This window comes from Bos taurus, chromosome 5 (assembly GCF_002263795.3).
Source record: "Bos taurus isolate L1 Dominette 01449 registration number 42190680 breed Hereford chromosome 5, ARS-UCD2.0, whole genome shotgun sequence".
NCBI lineage: Eukaryota > Metazoa > Chordata > Mammalia > Artiodactyla > Bovidae > Bos > Bos taurus.
The window spans coordinates 108,705,056-108,726,485 of NC_037332.1; the positions used below are offsets into that span (position 1 = coordinate 108,705,056).

The following is a 21,430-nucleotide window of genomic DNA, read 5'->3' on the forward strand; positions in this document are numbered from 1 at the left end:
GAATGTGGCACTGGACGCGGCTGCTCCCCTCGAGCTCTGTTTCAGGCTCCGTCCTGGATGGAATCAAGCCAGTGACCAGGACTCAGGCCGAGGGGCAGATCCTCCTCTGATCCATTGAGGAGCCACACCCTTGGCAAAGACACCCTTTCCACGGACAGGCTGGACCCTAAATATGGGGTCGAAGCCCCTTAGAATAGGGGGCTGGAAAGAAATAAGAAAAATAAAATACTGTCGTGAAAGTTCTTTTTATATGGAGGAATAGATGCAAAAGGGAAAGTAGAAGCAGCTTGTCGAAGGGCATGGAGTTGATGGTAGAGGAGGGACTGAGCGGGGCATCCTCAGGGGTCTCCTCCCACCGTCCCACTGAGGGTGTCCCAGGCGGCAAGGCCACCATAGACAGGCACCAGGTGTGTCAGTCAGGACCGCAGGCCTGCCAGGCACTGCCAGGGCTCCCCTCCCGACCAGGCTGCAGACTAACCCCTTTCTCCTTCTCTCCATGACTCTGCAGTGAGCATGCCCACCAGTGAGACCGAGTCTGTCAACACCGAAAACGTGGCTGGAGGGGACATCGAGGGAGAGAGCTGCGGGGCCAGGCTGGCGTGAGTAGTCTCGGGAGTGGGGCCCGTGGTCCCGGGCCAGGGGCTGCTCTGCACTTCCCAGGAGTTTGACTTTGGATTTTGAGCCCCTTTCCATCCCATCAGGGAAACAGAGTGTGTGTCTCTTTGGGAGTTGGGGCATACATGTGTTGACGGGGCCTTGAAGTCTGTTTCTTCCCAGGCCCGCACCCCATTTCTCCAGATCAGCTTTGTGAGGGTCCCTGGGTCCTGCTAAGCACCCTTTCATTTCTGGTAAATGTGACCCAGGGGATGGGCAGACTGGCAAGAAATACTCTGGGAGAGGTGGTCTTACTTACAGCTCTGAGTTATCCACCCGGGGAAGGGAGCACGGTTGTCTGTCATGCAGACTCAGCTATGAAAGTTCACCGGTGCCAGCCAGGCAAGTGGCCACGTCCCCGAACACGAGCCCCAGCCCCCGGCTTCCTGAGCAGACTTGGGTCTGGGGCTGGGCCAGGTGTGTGGAGGGACGGCACACACGGATGGTCACCATCACCTCTAAGCTCCGTCCTAAAAATGGACACCAACAGGCCCTAGGAGATGTTCCCCAGCAAGAAATGAAAGGAAAATGGCTTAACTGCTAAAAATAAGCACTCTGCTGGGTTCCATTCTCAGAGTCTCAAAAAGCAGAGTCCACAAACTGTAAGCTGGGTTCCCTTGGGGGTCAGGCTGACCCTGAGGGTGGTGCGTCCTGCGTCTGCCAGGCTGCACTTTTGGAAGTGGGAGCTGCTTGCCCCTGTTCCCAGGGATGTAAGACTCACCCCGGAAACTAAAAGGAACAGCAGACGGAGGGCTTGGAGAAGGACCAACCCCACATCAGCTGAGTGTCTGAGTCACTCCATCGTGGAAACGGTGTCCTCGTTGACCTGTGACCCTGAAATGCCTTCATATCTGGGTGACCCCAGCCCTCGCGAGGCGGTCCCCTTGTGGGTGCCTCTCATCTGAGCCGGGCCAGCCTTTGAGCAAGTAGGGAGCAGGAACAGACGGTTTCCAGGGTACACAGGCCTTGCCATCACTCCCCCCGACAGCAGCACCAGGGAATCTGTGCTGCTGAGTCCCAGCAATGTGGGGAAGCAGTTATTGTCAAACTGTTGTTAAAATACGGGGCTAATTGCGTTCAAAGCAGCAGGGTGAACCCTCCCCTCTTCCCTCCTGTTAGAACCATACAAACAAGCTCTCAGGGTTGTGGACATGGGCCTGGCCCGCCATGGTTGAGAAGGTGAATGGCCGGTCTGCAAAGGGACAGAGGGAAGGTGACGAGGACTCTGCCCTCTGGCTCTGGGCCCAGGTGACAGGCCGGGGGAGACCAGAGCGCTGGCGCCCACAAGCCTGTCCCCACAGAGGGGCTAGCATCTTCAGGACGTGACATGCAAGCCTCCAGGACTTGGCAGGAATGAATGGCGGTTCCCATAAACACCCGTGTTTGTGCTCCTACTGTGTACAGATAAAGTGCCTGGCCCCAGCACTAGGATTATAGCGTGTCCTTCATAAACTGCCATTCTTCCCCAGTGGCTTCAGACAGCCATGGGAGAAGACCATCAGCACTCCTGGTGGGGACACGGCGTTAACCCCGGGGGCTGAAGCCAAGTGAGATGAGCAGGGAGAGGCCAGCATTTCTGAAGCTGAGAACAAACAGCCTGAGTAGCAGGATGAGGATTTCTGTGTCATGAGAGGCCTGGCTGAAGATGGTTCCAAGGGGATGGGGCAGACAGAAAGCGAGTGCAAGGTGATGTTTTGTGGGGAGGGGGCAGACAGGTAGGAGAGGGGATGAGAGGAGGGAGCCATCCGTTGAGTCTGAAGACAGAAAAGATATGGACACTGAAGTCACCAGCGGGGCTGCAAGGTGTGGGAGCCAGGGTTCCCCTCTGGGGCACAGGCTAGAGGCCTCGGTTTAGAAATGAAGGATGCACTTATGTGGCACTGACACCAACGCTGTTCACCGGGGCGGAAGGCCGGGGCTGAGGCGGGGAAGTGTTTAGACACTTTTTTTAGAAGTAAAAGAGCAAGTAAATGAAACAGAGGGAGAGGTGCCAGGAGACCAGACAGCACAGGCCCGGAGGCCACTGGAGGAGGGATGTCCAGCCTGCGTTCTTCGTTTGTACCCCATCTGGGCAGCACGCCTGCTCGGTGCCTGGCCACGGGGACACAGAGCCTGAGACCATGGTGACACCACCCGCCCTGGAACTCACAGCCTGGTGTGGAAGTGACGCTGGGCGTCACTGTGATTTGGCATAAGCGTTCGGAAGGCAGCTTCCGTGGGAGAGTGGCCGTGAGAGAAGCAGACTGCACTGTGTTAAATTGCAGGCCCCAGCCCAGGTGGCGTGCAAGGTCCCTGCAGTCCCAACGCCCACAGATCTGCAAGAAGGAAGAATCAGAAAGAAGCTTCCAACTCTGACACCAAGAATGACGTGCACCTCGCCACAGGCATGAGCTCAGGGGTGCTGGACGGCACAGGAGGTGAAGGCAGGAGAGGCCCCAAGAGGAGGCCAAGATCTCAGGGCTGAGTGGAGGCCAGACGTGAACTCAGGGATGTCGGACGGCACAGGAGGTAAAGGCAGGAGAGGCCCCAAGAGGAGGCCAAGATCTCAGGGCCAAGCGGCAGCCAGACGTGAGCTCAGGGAGAGGTCCCAGGATGAGGCCAAGACCTCGGGGCCGAGTAGAGGCCAGACGTGAACTCAGGGGTGCTGGACGGCACCGGAGGTAAAGGCTGGAGAGGCCCCAAGAGAAGGCCAAGACCTCAGGGCTGAGTGGAGGCCACAGGGAGGCTGATGCCAAAAGTGTGGGGTCAGCCTCGAGTGGGGTCTATGCAGTGGGACCCTCGGAGAACAGACAGTAGAGTGGCCAGCATGAGGTTGGCTGAGCATGCCCAGAGTCTGTGTCATGCTGAGGGCGACATGGACGTGACACGGGGCCCAGCGGCTGTGGCGTTGGCCTGGGGGGTTGTTGTGCAGTCGCTCAGTTGTGTCTGACTCTTTTCAACCCCATGGACTGCAGCACACCAGGCTTCCCTGTCCATCACCATCTCCCGGAGCTTGCTCTAACTCATCTCCATTGAGTCAGTGATGCCATCCAACCATCTCATCCTCTGTTGTCCCCTTCTCCTCCTGCCTTCAATCTTTCCCAGCATCAGGGCCTTTTCCAATGAGTCATCTCTTCACATCAGGTGGCCAAAGTATTGGAGCTTCAGCTTCAGCATCAGTCCTTCCAATGAATATTCAGGACTGATTTCCTTTAGCATTGACTGGTTGAATCTCCTTGCTGGCCAAGGGACTCTCATGAGTCTTCTCCTGCACCAGAGCACCTGGGACCTGGGTTGGGGCTAGGTAATGGGAAAGACCCAGCGGGGGTTGGTCAGGCTCCGGGGAAGAGCAGAGGTAAGGGGCCTCTGGCCAGAAATGCAGAGAAGCCAGTCCAGCCCCAGTCTTTGAGGTGAGGCTCTGTGAGGAGGGGTTCTGGGCCCAGCCCCTCTGGCTGAACCAGCCGTGCGTGGAGTCGAGGAGGTCAACTGTGACAAGTGTCACCCAGGAAAGACCTGCAGCCCTTCCGACTGATGATCAGGCAAATTGGGAGGATTCGGGCAAGGACAGTTCCAAACACAGCAGCGGGCAGGCGTCCAGGGCTCCAGACTTGAATACGGCGAGAGTCTAACTGTGGAAGGTGCTCCCAAGAAGTTCAAATATTTGACCAAGAACAACAAACACAAACTGAGTAACTGAAGGAAGCAGAGGGAGTTCTGAGCATGTCTCTTGCTTTCGGCCCCCAAGGAGGTGTGTCCTGGAGGCCTGGACAGAGGAGGCAGCTGGGCTTCAGGCCCACTCAGTGGGCTGCGTGTGGTCTTAGGTGCGAGTCCTCTGTTCTCCACCTGCCGTTCTTCAGGAGTCCACGTAAAACACGGTATGGGAATCAACCTCGCAGAGCAGAGACCAAGGGAGCCTGACGCCATCTGAACAGGTGGTCCCCAGCAGGGTCTGGAGCTCTGGGGCCTCCAGTATCTGCAGACTCGCTGGGATTGAGGGCTTGAAGCCCATAAGAAGGCAGTACCGGCCACACGGCCAGAGAACAGGGTGAGGGGCAGGCACAGTGCCCACAGGTGCCCCACCCGCCTGCCTACCAGCAAGATAACCAGTTGTCCAAATCCAGAGCCAGTGGTCACTGCCCAGGGCTTGAGAACAGCAGAGACCAGATCCCTCTGGCTCCATGAAGCACGCTGACTCTCCTGCATGGGGAGCGTGAGATCTTTGGCTCCCCAAGAGCCGGGCTCTCCTTTGTCTCCATACACCTGCCCTCAAGGACCCCCTTCTTACCTGAGGGGCTCAAGTAATTCAGTGCTTAAAGGGAGCGAGAGCTACGGACCCAGCGAGCCTGTGGAACGATGCTCACAACCCAAGAGCAGCAGTCAGGCTTCAGTGTGGCATCTAGTCAGGTCCTGACATGGGACCCTGGGGGATAGAAAGTCCCATCCATGTCGTCCTCCTCAGTACGCTCCCGAACTCCCAGGAAGGAGCCACAACCAGTGGCCTCACTTACCTGGGGACTCGCCTCCAACAGGAGCCCTGGTCCACTCTTGCCCAAGTCCCAGAGTCACCGCCCTGGAAGACGTGGACACTCTGACCTCAACTGTCCCCGACAGGGCCCTTTAAGAACTCTCTTTAGCTTATGATCCATCAGCCTGAGAGGAGGCCTTAGAGGGAGAGGGTGTGGTCTGCACTGTACGGCCCCCAAGAGGACCCCTGGGATCTCCGGGCACTTTGGCAGAACGGCCAGGCTGACGGCCACCCACTCCAGTACGTGCTGTCAGTGAGGGGTCAGCTGCACAGCAAGCCAGGCCAGGCCGGAGGAGGGACACCTGACTGACCACTGCCCAGTGCAGCTTGACGACTTTTGCTTCCCTGTTAAACAGGGGTCCAAACCCACCCTTGGGCCGTGTGACTAGACCCTGTGCCCCGGCCAGCATCTTCAGTGGGATCAGTTATTAGCTGGCAGTTTGGAGCAGTAAAGGCTCTTGGCTCAGGTTCTCGGGCCCGGGAGATATAATTATCTCATGCACAATGGCTCTGCCACCTGTCACATCTTCTGGTTTAGTTTTTTTTTTTAATGAAACATAACAAGAGGGGTTGTTTTCTTGCTTCACAGCAGAGCTCGCTTTGTGCTGAACTGGGAGGGCCGTCTGTGTTCTCCAACCCGTGACCCGAGCAGCACTTACTCCCCAGACACCTGGGCCATCCTGACACTCAGCCTTCGACCGACCAGTCTCAACTGCCTGCATGCTCTCTGCCCCAGCCACCCTCCCACGGGCCTCAGGGCCTCCTGGAAGGTTCCTGACCCACCCCCACACCACAGTGATCCTCGAGTCAGCCCCCTGCACAGCCGCCGTGCTACTGCCCACAAGGGCCCAGGTCTTCAGGGCCTCACACCACCATCAGCATCAGGGGTTGTGCTCGGGAGTCCACCCGTTTCTTCAGGCCTAGGCTCAGCCCTCAGGCTTCTGTTCTCAGGGCGCTGGGTCTCAGCCAGCCCGTTTCCACCTGACGTCCAGCTGCCAAAGGCCGTATCTGCAGCAGGGGCTCCTGTCCTCCACCACGGTCCCCAGAGAGAGGCCCCAACATGTGGCCAGCCCAGCTGATGGTCTGAGGACACAACGCTGAGCTCTGGGGACCATATCTCCACTTAGAAGACGCTCAATTCATAGGTTTGCGGGCTGGGCTAGCCCTGTGTCTCAGCTTCAAACCCTCAAGCACCAGGAGGTGCTGACTGCAGAGCTCTCTCCCTGAAGCTGCTCCTTCCAGTGCCCACATGGTCACCTGGGAACGTCTGAGAATCGAAGCAAACGTGTCATGTGCTAACGTCTCCTCTTTCCCTTTCAGCCACCGGATCTCCAAGTCAAAGTTCAGGTGAGTGGGACGCTCCTCTCCTGCTGGGCCCTGGGGTCTGCCCCAGGTGGGGACCAAGCAAGGGGGCAATTGAGGTGGGGCTCGGGGTCTGGTGACTTAGTGTTCGTGGCGGCACCAGCCCGGGAGGTTGTGAGAGGCTGTGCCTCCCTCCCTTGTAAGATGAAGTCCAGTTGAGATAAGTGCCACACGCAGCTCTCTGCCGCTTTTGGCCATGTTTACAGGACTTGGTCGGAGAAGGCAATGGCACCCCACTCCAGTACTGTTGCCTGGAATATCCCATGGATGGACGAGCCTGGTAGGCAGCAGTCCATGGGGTCGCTAAGAGTCAGACGCGACTGAGCGACTTCACTTTCACTTTTCACTTTCATGCATTGGAGAAGGAAATGGCAACCCACTCCAGTGTTCTTGCCTGGAGAATCCCAGGGACGGGGGAGCCTAATAGGCTGCCGTCTATGGGGTCGCACAGAGTCGGACACGACTGAAGCGACTTAGCAGCAGCAGCAGCACAGGACTTGGTAAGATGAGGGCATTCGAGTTCCATCAGCGCTGTCTCAGAGACTTCCACAGGGCCGTCCTCGCCCCATCCGCCCCTCCAGCCCCACTGCCTGTGTCCCCCATCTTGTCCCTTACACGTCGAGGCTTCTGCATGGAGCCCTTCTTCCACCCGAATCATGGTGTCCCGGCCCCCTGCAGAACCTGGGCTCCTGTTAAGAAACTCGGCTGTCACCACATCTTGACACCTTCTATAGACTCCCCTCCCTTCCCGCATCACTCCGTTCAGACCTCTGTCACCACCCTTATCATGTGGGCTCCTGCAACCCCAATACGCTCCATGGGCTTCCAGAGTGTGGTTTGCATGGAGCCAAGCTGAGCGCCGACTGGCGGCAGGCCGTCCCCTGGTTGTGTCGGACGTGAGGATGGGCATGGGAATTTACTCTCACAAAGCTTGCACTAGCCAGAAAACGTTGATTATGTTTTGTAATCGATCTAATCTCTCCCAGCCTCACCTACCACGTAGCAGGCACATGCATGCGTGCGTGTTAAGTCACTTCAGTCGTGTCCGAATCTGTGTGACCCCATGGACTGTAGCCCGCCAGGCTCCTCTGTCCGTGGGATTCTCCAGGCAAGAATACTGGAGTGGGTTGCCATGCACTCCTCCAGGGGACCTTCCCAACCCAAGGATCGAACCCGAGTCTCCTGCATTGCAGGTGGATTCTTTACCATCTGAGCCACCTGGGGAATCCCAGCAAGAGCAGAAACAGAGTTAGATTTTAGTCCAGCCAAGCAGAGCAACCCGAGTCCCTGAGGCTGAATGTTTAGTCCCTCTTCTTCCCTCTACCCAGCTCCTCTCCTGGGTGGACAAGCGGGGTTAGGATTTCAAGATCCTGGAAGTACACAGGGGCTCAGTGAGGACTATGTTCTCTGGCCCCCAGGCTCTTTGAACCCATGGATGGGCCTCAGGAACCAGGCGCTAGCCCACGCTCCTGCCACCCATCACCACCTGCACCTGCCTGGGTTGAGCTCTAGGCTGAAGGCTGGTGCCCCCAGGCGCCCACAGACCCCGTGCCCCAGCCAGGAGAGGCTCTCCGGCCCCAGGGTCCCGGCCTCCCTACGACTATCCCGGAGTTTCTAACACTTGGCTCTGGGTCACTGGTGAGGGACCCTCTCCTCTTCCACCTTCTGCTCCCTGTTCCACTGGGGCTGGAAAACACAGGCTTTGTCTCTTTCCACTTCCTCTCAAGCTGAGACCTCCTTTACAATAAAAAACCTGAAGTCAAGTCTCCCTAAAATAGATCCCTGGTGGCTCAGACGGTAAAGCATCTGCCTGCAATGTGGGAGACCCGGGTTCGATCCCTGGGCCAGGAAGATCCCCTGGAGAAGGAAATGGCAACCCATCCCAGTACTCTTGCCTGGAAAATTCCATGGATGGAGGAGCCTGGTGGGCTACAGTCCATGGGGTCGCAAAGAGTTGGACACAACTGAGCAATTTCACTTTCACTTTCAAGTCTCCCAGGCCCAGGTCCTGTCACAGGAGAGAGCTTGAGAATGTAGCAAATCGTTTCTCTCCATAATACTCAAATCTCACTGCTTCTCCAGCATCTGGAGGGGCAGTGGTACCTTTTGGGGAGGGACAGATGGGCTGTCCTGCCCTGGAGGGGCGGCAGGTATCTCTTGGGGAGGGATGGATGGGTTGTCTTGCCCCAGAACAGCATTAGGCTTGACACAGACTCAAAGCGAAGTTCTGTTTCACAATCAAAGCTCAGAAAGCACTTTGTGTTCTGACAGTTCCAAAGCCTCCACGCAGGGAGATGGCCCAGGAACCAGGGTGTTCTGTGTCCAGTGCTCAAGGGTGTAGGCCATGCTCCTGGAGAAGAGGGAACACAGAGGCCCCACAACCCTAGACTCTGCCTGGCTTTGAGACAAGGCTCACCTGCTTGTCCTGGATGCCCCTCTAGGAAGGGCTCCTCCCCCAGCAGCTACGACTCAAGATGCAGCAGAAATACAGAGAGAAGGCTTTGTGTCCATCCCCAAAGGCTTATTCGCAGTAGGTTGACACCATCAGGAAATCCGTGTTCAAAAGAGGGTATTGTGGCCAAGGGGCACAGGGCCGCGTAGCTCACGCGTGGCCAAGTGGCTCATGCGTGGGTGCATCAGGACCCATGCCTGGGACCCGGGCAGCACCCTGTGATGAGGTCCTGCCTAGGGTTCCAAAACTGTTTCTTCTTGGCTGTGTCTGGGCTCAGGTGAGGGGTCCGTGGCACAGATACTGAGCAGAAACACAATACCAGCCACTTCCGCTGTTTCTAAAACTCTCTAGCAGCCACGTTGAAAAGTGAAAAAGAGCAGGTAAAATTAATCACAATATATTTTTATTTAAGCCAATGCATCTAAAACATCCTTTCAAGATGTAATTAAATTATTACTTAAAGTATTACTTTAATGATATATTAATTTATATTAATTTTTCTACTAAATCTTCAAAGTCCAGTGTGCCCTTTACACTGCCTGCACGTCCAGTTTGGACTGGCCACGTGCACAGTAGCCACACATGGCCAGTGGCTCCCACACCAGACATTGTGACCCTACAGGGTCAGGTGGCAGCTACCTCACCCACGTCTTACAGTCTGATGCTGGCTCTGTGGAGGGAACAGCAAAGCTGGCAGTGGCCTGAAGATGCCACCGAATCACCAAGGTCCACCCTGACCAGCCTCTGTGGAGCAGACGCGGGAAAACTCCATCCTCACAGCCTCCGTCTATCTGACGGCGGCGACTGAGGTGGAGCAGGAGATGCAGGAGAAACACGGTAACAAAGGCAAAGAAGGGGAGCGAATTTCTGCCACTCAGAAGTAACCCCGGAAACAGGGAAAAGCCTGTTTTACTCCAGTAGAGAATCTAAAATTTGAGTTTAAAAAAAAAAATATTCTTGATCATTTTCTCAGTTTAACAATGACACATTGTAGAATCTGACCTACAAATGGCCTATTTGCAAGACAAGGATACAAAAATCACAGGATTTTTAAAAGAAATATTAGAGCACAAGTCTTAGGGAAATTCTGGCAAATTAATGGACTTACAATATTTGGGCAATATTAGAGTATTTTCTTGGTAAGCCAAGTCTCTACTTTGAGGAATTAGTTATAATAAGGAATTTTGTGACATTTGGGGCTCAGAATAGGACTTCAGCAGTTACGGAATAAAATGTTCTGAGGTCTTCTCAGTTTGAAGGGGTTAGCCAGGCAATGTGCTGGGGTTGGATCTGGGAGACATGGGGGTCTGAGGTGAACCCCTCAGGGGTCTGAGGTGAACCCCTTAGGGTCTGAGGTGAACTCCTTAGGGGTCTGAGGTGAACCCCTTCAGGTTTGAGGTGAACCCCTTGTGGGTCTGAGGCGAACCCCTTGGGGTCTGAGATGAACCCTTCAGGGTCTGAGGTGAACCCCTCAAGGGTCTGAGGTGAACCCTTCAGGGTCTGAGGTGAATCCCTCAGGGGTCTGAGGTGAACCCCTCAAGGGTCTGAGGTGAATCCTTCAGGGTCTGAGGTGAACCCCTCAAGGGTCTGAGGCGAACCCCTCCAGGTTTAAGGTGAACCCCTTGGGGGTCTGAGGCGAACCCCTTGGGGGGTCTGAGGCAAACCCCTTGGGGGTCTGAGGCGAACCCCTTGGGGTCTGAGGCAAACCCCTTGGGGGTCTGAGGTGAACCCCTTGTGGGTCTGTGGTGAACCCCTCAGGGGTCTGAGGTGAACCCCTCCAGGTTTGAGGTGAACCCCTTGTGGGTCTGAGGCGAACCCCTTGGGGTCTGAGGTGAATCCCTCAGGGGTCTGAGGCGAACCCCTCAGGGTCTGATGTTTGGAAACCTGTCCCATCTTCAGAGAAATGTGCCCCCAAGTTCTCCCTTACCTCTGCCATCCCCTCAGCAACAAGGTACATACCCAAATTTGCCCATCCTAATAGCTCGTTTTTAGGTTACTTTTGTATAAAATAATTAAATGTAGGCGTTTTCTGGGTTGCTTGTTCTCCACTCTTTTCTCTGGAAAGAGTCCCAGGTGTCCGCCATTTGGTGTCTCCTGTCTAGATGCTTGTCCCGAATTCTGTGCTGGGCAGATTCTTCCAGGAGCACCACCCACTGTCCTCCTGACCCCAGCCCTGGGGTCTTAAGCCTTGTCCACACAGGCAGAGAGCAAGTCTGCGCACAGCTTGTCTCTGCTGCCCCACCTGCCTGCCCGGCCAGTGTTCCTGCTGTGGGGGCGTTGGGGGCAGGGAGCTACGGATCCATCACAAAGGGCAGGACTCTGCCCCTCAATCTCAGGACCTTGTGATCTCCATCTCGCTGGAGAGGCAGGAACCACACGTTAAACATACTGACTTAAAGGAAAGGGGCATCGTGTCCTCTGTGGAGCCTGGCTGGCTGCCCACGACAGGCTGGGAGGCCTTCCCCTGAGGCACCTACTAAGCCCGCCTGGCACCCAGCTCCCTTGGGGTCTGTCAACCACGTGAGCTTCCTGTCTGTGTGTTAACTGCTGAATGTGTAGTACCCGACTGGGATAGATGCTTAACAAATGCCTCTTGAGTGTGTAGCCAAGTGAGTAACATAGACAGTAAGTGTGTCTAGAGCTCCAAGGCTGGGACACCTAGAAAAGTGCATCATGGGGAAGGTGGGCCCCCCATCAAGCCCTGAAGCAAGGCTGGGACCCAAAAAAGAGGCTTGGTTGGGGGACAGCCAAGTCAAGCAGAGTTGTCTGGTGGGACTACTGATACACGGTGAGAAGACGTGAGAGAGGATACATCCAAGCCCACCATGCCCTCTGGGTCTGCGTCCAGAAAGTTCCACCTGTAGAGGAAATGACTTTGCCAGGGAGCGGAGGGAATGTGAATAACAGGTGAATTCCGCCTCCTTGCTTTATCATTTAATCTTTATATTCTCCATGCACATGTAAACACACAAATAAACTTACACATTCTAATAAACTATTACGTTTATTATACAGTAGGAAGCGTTGCCAGGAAACCAGTTGTCAAGCAAAGCTATATTTTGAAGAGTGGGAGGTGTGTAATTATCTTTAAATACTTTCTCTGGGTAGTAATTACTCCACCCCCACCCCAGCCCAAGCCCACGTGGCTCTCCTGAGTGGCTGTCACGCGAGCACACAATTCCACGGGCACCACCCTGACCGTCAGTCACAGTGGCTACCAGGGATCCACCAGAGCATCTCCAGACCCCCAGGACAGGCCCCCAGCACGTGGCACCTGTGTCCACCAGTCCCAGACTTGGGAACAGAACTTAGTCAAGCTTTCATCAGCATGAGACAGAGGTGGAGTTAGTTCCTCCAAACCCCAGAAGAAAGTGGCCACAATTCTATTAGCCTCTGAATCAGTTATGGCTGATTTCTGTAAATGAGATTGTCTCTATTCAAAACACATTCTTTGCAACTATAATGTTAACTATTGCCCACTTTTAAAATGCACAAAGTGAGAGTTGTTTTATTTGGGGCAAAGTGAGGACTATAGCCTGGGAGACAGCATCTCAGCTAGCTCTGAGAAACTGCTCCAAAGAGGCAGGGGGAAGGTCAGGATATACGTGATTTTGGTGAAGGGGGAGTTCATACAATCAAGCACACATTTTTTGAAGGTTTCTGCTAGTCGTCTGTAGGTCACTGCTAGTCACGAGGAGCAGACATCACCATGAAGGATTTTAGTGTTTTTCTAGCTATAAGGAGATGTACGACGTGGGCTCATGAAAACATCTCCTGAAAATATCTAACTCTCTCACGACCAGTCCTGCCAGCTTTTTCCAGAGCACAGAGGGCCTCATTTCTGCTCTCCACAGAAAACTCTTTGCAGGGGTGCTGAAGGTCAGCAGCTGCAGCAGCAGCACATGATTTAATCTTTGCAGAGGTAGATGGCAAGTGCCCTGGCAAGGGTCAGTTTGTGTGTTGTTCATGCATGCATACTCAGTCATGTCCGACTCTTTGTGACCCCATGGACTGCAGCCTGCCAAGGGTCCTCTGTCCATGGGATTTCCCAGGCAAGAATACTGGGAAATACTGCCATATCCCTCTTCAGGGGATCTTCCAACCCAGGGGTCGAACTCGTATCTCCCATGTCTCTTGCATTGGCAGGCAGTTTCTTTACCACTGAGCCACCTTGACACTACTTAAGATTAGTGTCCTGAAATTGTTTTTCTGGGGAAAAAAATGTTTCCCAACTTTGTCTACAATATTACCCACCTCAGTCACAGGAGACAAGCGGAGTCTTGCCCTGGCCAGAGCAGGCACCTCAGCACTGCAGTCCAGCACTCAGAGGCCACACCCCCCAGTAGAGACCACCCTGTTGCCTTGTCCCCCTTCACTCCACCCCCACTCTTCCCTGACAGTCCGTCTAGGGGAATGGAAGGCCCACAGCGCACTTGGGAACCATCATTTTTCTGACCTCCGGGCATTTTTTCTCCGTGTGGTGACCCTCCCCCAGGGGCAGCCATCATCCCTGCCAAGGCTTGGTGCTCCCTGGAGGTGGTGTCCCTGCCCCCCGAGGTGATGGAGGGCGGGGTCAGGTCAGAACCCTTCCTTCCCTCTCTGCTCTGCAGGCCACAAGCCAGGTTCTCCTGCAGCTCCCGGGCAGCCAGGCCTCCTTAGATATGCCCCCTTCCTAGTCTCAGAACAGATTCCAGCAGAGGCGTGGCAGCAGGATTTCCCACGGACCGTAGCCACAAAAATAACAGAGTAGAAATACAAAGTCAAGCTCTCCTGAAGGCCGTCTGGGGTGGGTGGAGTGTCCTAACAGCAGAGTCTAGGGACCTGGAGACCTAGGACATTGTGCAGATATGAGTGCAGGTGTCCAGTGCCCCGCTTCTGTCCACAAGTAGGGGATCCGTCCTCAGCCGCCAGTGGGTGTGCCTACAGACATGACCTGCAGGTGCCTCCAGGCATTCCTCTGCAGAGGGCCCATGCTGGCGACTGGCTCTACGCCTCCCACCCTTTCTCTCTCCCCTGCATTCGGGGCCAGGGCCAAAGGCCTGCTAACCTGCCTCCAAAATCCGTCAGCTCATTGTCCTCTCTGCATGAGTGAAGCTGTAGCCTTCCTCATGTCCGGCCCAGCAGCCGGCTAAGCATCCCATCCCTGAGCTGACCCTTGACCGCATGGCTGTTTCATTGGCTGTTTGGTTTCTAGACCCAGATCCCCTCTCGAGGCAAAGCCCCACAGTCTCCCCTGCGCTCCCTTCCCTTCCCTCCTCGCACGGTGTGGGCATTTGTTAAATGTTTGGCCAACAGAATTACCAAATATAGCTGCGTATTTTCTCAGTATTGAGGATGAAATTGAGGACAAGCTATAAACCCATCCACCAAAGTTATAAAATGCAAGTGTTTCCTTGGGATCTTCTGGCTCCATGGTTGTCATCTGTGGTTACATGAGAGAACCACCCAGAATCTTAACAAACAGCAATGGTATTTGTGGATGCTGTGTCACTTCAGTCGTGTCCGACTCTGCGGCCCCACAAACTGTAACCCGCTGGGTTCCTCTGTCCATGGGATTTCCCAGGCAAGAATACTGGAGTGAGTTGCCATTTCCTCCTCCAGGGGATCTTCCCAACCTAGAGATTGAACCCAAGCCTCTTGCATCTTCTGCATAGGTAGGAGGATTCTTTACCACTACCACCACCTAGGAAGCCCAACAGTATCTGGGGGGTATTTAAAAATAACTCCCAGACAATCAGATTTAACTGGTTGGAGTTGGAACCTAGATACTGGTGGGGTTTTGTTATTAAGTTTCCCCATGGGATTCTATGCACAGCCAGGTTTGATGGAAGTCTGTAACCAGAGGCCATGGGAGCGAGCGTCCCACCACCTGTGGATTGGTTTTCAGGGCTCATGCGTGCCGTGAACTCGTGTTAGATATGGGGGGTTCTGCCCATTGTCCTGAACAGAACCCTCCATGAAGGCAAGAAGCTCTGTTGCTGACTCTTCCCACCCCCATAGACAAGGCGGCTAGATGAGGGAGGGGCGCCTGGGCTGGGGAGTGGAGGGTGGGTAACACCACTGACTGACCCCAGCCGGTGTCAGTCCAGGAACCCAAACTCAAGGACCCTTGGCGTTCTTCTGAAAAGCAGGACAATGCCTGCTCTGCAGAGTTGTTTAAAGACTCAGATACCTCCCTTCAGCATCAGGCCAGACCCTCACACAAGGTTGACCCTGCATGGGGTCACAGACAAGGGGGCTATGGTCCCAGAGGAGCAGGACACCCTTCCCTGACCCAACTCCCACTGAGGCCACATTGCCAGCCATGAGCTGGTGACTGCGGTGGGATGCTGATCCCTCGGCCCTGGTGAAGCTGGGCCAGCTCAGGGGAAGGAGGTGTCCAGCGCAGGACCTGAACTCACAGCAGCCCTCTCCCGTCCCCCTCCTCTGCCCCTTCCAGCCGCTACTGGCGCCGGTGGAATCGGTTCTGCAGGAGGAAGTGCCGCGCGGCCGTGAAGTCCAGCATCTTCTACTGGCTGGTCATCTTCCTGGTTTTCCTCAACACACTCACCATCGCCTCCGAGCACTACAACCAGCCCCACTGGCTCACGGAAGTCCAAGGTGAGAGGCCACCAGCCCTCCTGTTACTCAGGCTGATGGGGTCTCTCCTGGGGGTGCACAAGGGGAGCAGGGCCAGGGACGAGGGGGCATTGGTCACCCTGGCCACACCATGGCCTGGCAGCTCACCAGCCAGTAAAGCAACACCAACTCACTGTACATAGACGGGACCCACCAGGCCAGCAATGCAGTCCGCCTGTCCCGGCGGTCACCACTGGGTCCAGAAGACCACGTGAGGAACAGTGGCTTGTTTAGCTCTGTCCTATCCTTAACTGCCCACCCATCGCTGCCTGTGGATTGCCACAGCCTGGCCTCCAGGTGTGCTGGCCCTCACCTGTGAGGGGCAGTGAGCACAAAGCCAGGGAGAGGACGAGGGTGGCCTGAGCCCAGGGACCTGTCCTCCACTGCTGTCAGTCCCACCACCCCTCACTGGGGTACCAACCCGAGAGTCAGGCAGACCCAGCCTGGACCCCAGGGAGTCTCTCAGAACTAGGAGGGCCCATCTCCTCCCAGTGACAAAGGCAGACAAGGACCCCCCCAGCTCCCACTCTTGGCTGGTGGGTCTGAGAAGACAGATTGCAGCCCCTCGAACCTCACTTCTTGTGTCTGGAAAATGGACGTGACAGCAGCTGGGCTGCCTGGAGAGCCGCTGTGGGGTGGGGGGACTCAGGGGGTGGGGGGGTGTCACTGGATGTGTGCCGAGGTTGTAACCAGACGAGTCACAGAGGGAGGGCCGTGTACGGGACCCAGCACGGGGTGTCCCTGCAGGGACCCCCACCCTCACCTTCTCTGCCCTGCCCCGGGCGGCCCCTGCAGACACGGCCAACAAGGCGCTGCTGGCCCTGTTCACGGCGGAGATGCTGCTCAAGATGTACAGCCTGGGCCTGCAGGCCTACTTCGTGTCGCTCTTCAACCGCTTCGACTGCTTCATCGTGTGCGGGGGCATCCTGGAGACCATCCTGGTGGAGACCAAGATCATGTCGCCGTTGGGCATCTCCGTGCTGCGTTGCGTGCGCCTCCTTCGGATATTTAAGATCACAAGGTGCGTGCCGCCCTCCCCTCCCCTCCTTGGAAGCTTTTCTTCCAAGGAGCAAGCATCTTTTAATTTCGAGGCTGCAGTCGCCCTCCGCAGTGATTTTGGAGCCCAAGAGAATGAAGTCTGTCCCCGTTTGTACTTTTCCCCCATCTATTTGCCATGAAGTGATGGGACCAGATGCCATGATCTTAGTTTTTCCATGTGTAAAGATTCCAATTTCTCTACTTTCTAAACTCTCTTGTCCATCTCCAGAGACAGGACTTAAAGGATTTTTGACTGACTCTGCTTGCTCCTCCTGGGGTTTGCCCAAAGCTATTTTTAATGTGGCATTTCAGGTGCCTTTTAAATAATTCTCAAAACCCCACCTGCCTGGGGCTTTGTCTCTGTTTGTTTGTTTTTTTAATTCCTATAGAAAAGAATTCTTGCTCCCAGGTATTGTCATAGTATCTTAATATTCATTCTATTTTTATCAACAATTTACCTATTTCTAATCTGAAACTACGGCCAAGAAACCATTTTAAGTCTGTCTTTATCCTCGAGCTTCCCAAAGCCACTCCACAAGAATTTTCAGATCCCCAGAAAGTCTGTGAACAGAACAATTTCATCATCTAATTAGAAGTTCCTTTGGAAAAGGTCATTGTCTTCCTGTTTTCCAGTCTCCAAACCCTCTGGGGGCTTCTGGAAGACGCCAGAGAGACTAGCTGTGGGGGAATCCCATGCCCGCTTCTGAACCTCATCCCTAATATGTTCCAGAGCCCAGAATGTGCCTAAAATAAGGTCTGGGAGTGTGCCTGGTGGTCCCCTGAGACGGGTCAGCCTGGCTCTGCCTCAAACAAGTCTGTTTCGTTCGCCCTCTTCTTTGAAAATCTCTCGGAGATGCTATTTTTAACAGTGTTTTCTGGACCAGTGATTGTGATTCTCAAACCAAGTTGTCCTCCTCAAAGGAGCTCATTAAGGATCTTCCCAAACCTAGAGATTTTAACCAGAAACCCCCAGGGTGTTCTGAGCCATGACTCTGATAACCTCACTTTGAGACACTCTGGCCTGATTTTCTGCAGCCATCTTTTATCCTTTTTCTCGTCTAAAATTATGAACCTTCGTGTATAACTGGAAATCGTAGTCTTTTCTTGGCATTCACTTCTCTAGACTGAGGCCCCAACCCCATTAAGATGGTATTTCTGACGGCTCTCAACTGAGAACACTCGTAATGATGAAGACCTAATATGAATCCAGCCAAGTTTTTAAATTGATTTTTTCCTTCTTCTTCCTTTTTAAAAATTTATTTATTTTTAATTGAAGGATGATTACTTTATAATACTGTATTGGTTTCTGCCATACATCACCATGAATCAGCCACAGGTATACATATGTCCCCTCCCTCTTGAACCTCCCTCCCACCTCCCACCCCATCCCACCCCTCTAGGTTGTTACGGAGCCCCGTTTGTGTTCCCTGAGTCATACAGCAAATTCCCGTTGGCCGTCTAATTTTCCATACGGTAACGTAGACGTTTCCATGCTACTCTCTCCATCCAGCCCACCCGCTCCTTCCCCCGCTGTATCCACAAGCCTGTTCTCTGCGTCTGTGTCCCTGCTGCTGCCCTGCACTGACGTTCATCAGTGCCATTTGCTAGATTCCGTATATACATGTTAATACACAGTATTTGTCTCTCTCTTTCTGATCTACTTCACTCTGTATAACAGGCTCTAGGTTCAACCACCCCATTAGAACTGATTCAAAAGTGTTCCTTTTTATGGCTTATACTCCACTGTGTGTATATGTACCACAGCTTCTTTATCCATTCATCTGTTGATGGGCATCTAGGTTGAGTCCGTGACCTGCAATGAACATTAGGGTGCATGTGTCTTTTTTAATTTTGATTTCCTCAGGGTATACACCTAGCAGTGGGATTGCTGGGTCGTGTGGTAGTCTTATTCTTAAGGAATAGCTTTTTTTAAGGAATCTCCATACTGTCTTCCATAGTGGCCATATCAGTTTACATTCCCACAGACAGTGCAAGAGGGCTCCCTTTTCTCCACACCCTCTCCAGCATTATCGTCTATAGATTTTTTTGGTGATGGCCATTCTGATATCTCAGAGAAGGCAATGGCACCCCACTCCAGTACTGTTGCCTGGAAAATCCCATGGACAGAGGAGCCTGGTAGGCGGCAGTCCATGGGGTCGCACAGAGTCGGACAGGACTGAGCGACTTCACTTTCACTTTTCACTTTCATGCATTGGAGAAGGAAATGGCAACCCACTCCAGTGTTCTTGCCTGGAGACTCCCAGGGACGGGGGAGCCTGGTGGGCTGCCGTCTATGGGGTCGCACAGAGTTGGACAGGACTGAAGTGACTTAGCAGCAGCAGCATTCTGACATCTCACTGTAGCTTTGATTTGCATCCTCTACTTACGGCGACGTTGCACATCTTTTCTTGTATTTATCAGTCGTCTGTGCGTCTTCTTTGGAGAAATGCCCGTTTAGGTCTTTTGCCCACTTTTTGATTAGTTTGGTTTTCTGGCATGAGTTGTGTGAGCTGCTTATATATTTTGGAAATTAATCCTTTGTCAGTTGTTTCATTTGCTGTTATTTTCTCCCATTCTGAGGGTTGTCTTTCCACCTGCATTATCTTTGAGTGAATGACCAGGGAGGTGTGAGGTCCTTTCTCCGGCTTCGGGGCTCTGTGGGGTTCTAAGTGTTGCATGGTTTTACTGTCTAGTTTGTCTGCTGTTTGTCAGCCTGACATTTGCTCTGTGGGCAGGAGGAGGAGCTTTGGTTTGATTAGATCTGGATGCGATTCCAATTTACTAATTGCATCTCATTTTTTAAACAATTGGTCTTTAAGTGCACCACCATCCCTCTAGCCATTGCCATTTTCCTTCTGAAGCCCTAAATCCTTTCCTTGCTCCTGCAACTCCCTTCCCAGGCCCTGAGAAGTGAGACCAAGCTGACTTAGCATAGACAGCCCCACTGGTGAATCCTGACCACAGGGGCCCCACAGCCCAAAGCACAAACCCTCCAGTCTCTGAGCTTCTCGGTGTCCCTGTCAGTCTGGCCGTGAGCCACAGATCGCCCTCCCCCTGCCATCTCCCAGCCCTGACTCTTCCCAGGGACCCAGGGAGGTTCTGTGCTTGTTGTGGCCCCTATTATAAAGGTAACTTTGACATCCACCCACTTCCCAGGCTGGGGGCCCACAAGCCGGCCATCAGCGAGGAAGGTGCTGGTTTTCTGGGATTAAGGAGACAGGTGAGGATGACGCTCCACTCCCTGCCTCACCCCAACACGACCACAGGGCTGGCCAAGGGACTCTGAGAGGCTCAGGGAGCACCTCCCCAGTCCCATGGTCAAGGCAGGCTGCCCTGCCAATGTGACCAGGCTGCAGGCCCATGCGGGTCTGGCCCCTGCGTGACCGAGGCCTCTGAAGCAAACAGGAAAGACCTAGCCTTTGAGTTTGTTATCCAGGTGGGTTTGACTCTAGAGTCTCGGCCCCCAGATGAAGTGCAGGAAGGGGAACAGGAGGAACTAAACCAGCAGTTTCCACCCCAGGCCCAGGCCATCCCAGACCCTGACTGCCATGGTATGGAATCCTATCTGGCACCTCCTGGCCCAGCAAATGCCAGGTTCAACCTCAGCATCCCTCCAGGCTCTGGTGAGTCTGAGGGAACCAGGGTTTGACCCCTGCTGATTTGGTCCTTGGGCACCACATCCCCAGGACTCTATTTTATAACTGGAGGTTTCTCCCTTTTGACCCCCTCTCCCAATTCGCCCACCTCCCCCCACACGTCTGGGAATCACAGTCTGTTCTCCTGACACGTACCAGTGTGATGCATGGTCTGGCCATGGAAGGTCGGGAGCCTCAGACCTTATGTTATGGAAAAATCCACGGGGAGACGTCGGGGCCATGAACACCTGCTCCCTCGGTGATGGTCTTACCTGAATCCCTGATTAGCTCGCTCACTCGTTCATTCATTCTTCCCTGTTGTCCTCTGTCCTTCCTTTAACGTCAGTGGATCAGATGTTTTTGGTGTGCTATGATTTATTTCTGTCTTAAGAGCACCAGCTGTGATACTTTTGTGGTTCTTCAGGGTGGCAGCTGGAAGGGGCAGGGGGAAAGGGCAGGTGAGATGCTGACCTGGGTGGCAGGTGCCAGGAGGTGGTTTGCTGCTGAGGAGGTGAGGAGGCCTGAAGGGCAGCCCTGGGCCAGAGACATAGCTGTGCTTTACTGTGATGGGATGGGCCATGGGGGCCCCGTCACACCAGCATCTCGTGCAGAGAGCCACCCCACAATTGACTGAGGCAACTGGGCGCCCCTAGGGACACGAGGAGAAGGAGAAGAGGGTTCTCCCTTCTGGCCAGAGGCTCTGCCCCCGTCAGCCCCTCCAGACCTCCTCTACCATGCATTCCCAGATCAGCTCCTGGCCCATGACAGGTGATACAACCTGCTCTCCATCACAGCCTCCGCTCCCCGCAACCAAGGCCCTGTCTGCTCCCCAGCCAGCCCTCCTCCCCAACTCAGCGACTTTTCTCTCTCGGGTCTGGGGCCTGCTAGGCTGGCGCCCCTGCTCCCCTGGCCAGCAGACAGCTCTGAGCCTCAGTGCTCAGAGGCTATAATAGACTAGCCTATTAGGCTAGCCTAAATAGACTAGCCTAAGTCTATTCCCCTCATGTCCACAAGCCTCTGGAAAACTAAGGCACCAATGTTTATGGCCATTGTCTTTCCCAGAATATTCTATGCAGTTTAGGGGCTCTGTGACCTTAACCCACATGACCTTAACCCCTGCTCCCCACCACTGGCCGATACAGCTGGGTATTCTTGTTACAAACATGC

At 54.3% G+C, this 21,430-nt stretch overlaps 1 protein-coding gene across 15 annotated transcripts in view; it reads left to right on the forward strand.

Moving 5' to 3' along the window:
• Positions 1–21,430, forward strand: part of CACNA1C (calcium voltage-gated channel subunit alpha1 C) — a 459,127-nt gene that overhangs the window by 370,137 nt on the left and 67,560 nt on the right. For all 15 annotated transcript variants that reach the window (XM_024992752.2, XM_024992747.2, XM_024992758.2 and 12 more), the window contains exons 10-13: positions 509–599; positions 6,479–6,505; positions 15,412–15,572; positions 16,386–16,611. In XM_024992752.2, coding sequence (XP_024848520.1) covers positions 509–599; positions 6,479–6,505; positions 15,412–15,572; positions 16,386–16,611 — 505 coding nt within the window. The remainder of the gene's footprint in view (positions 1–508; positions 600–6,478; positions 6,506–15,411; positions 15,573–16,385; positions 16,612–21,430) is intronic.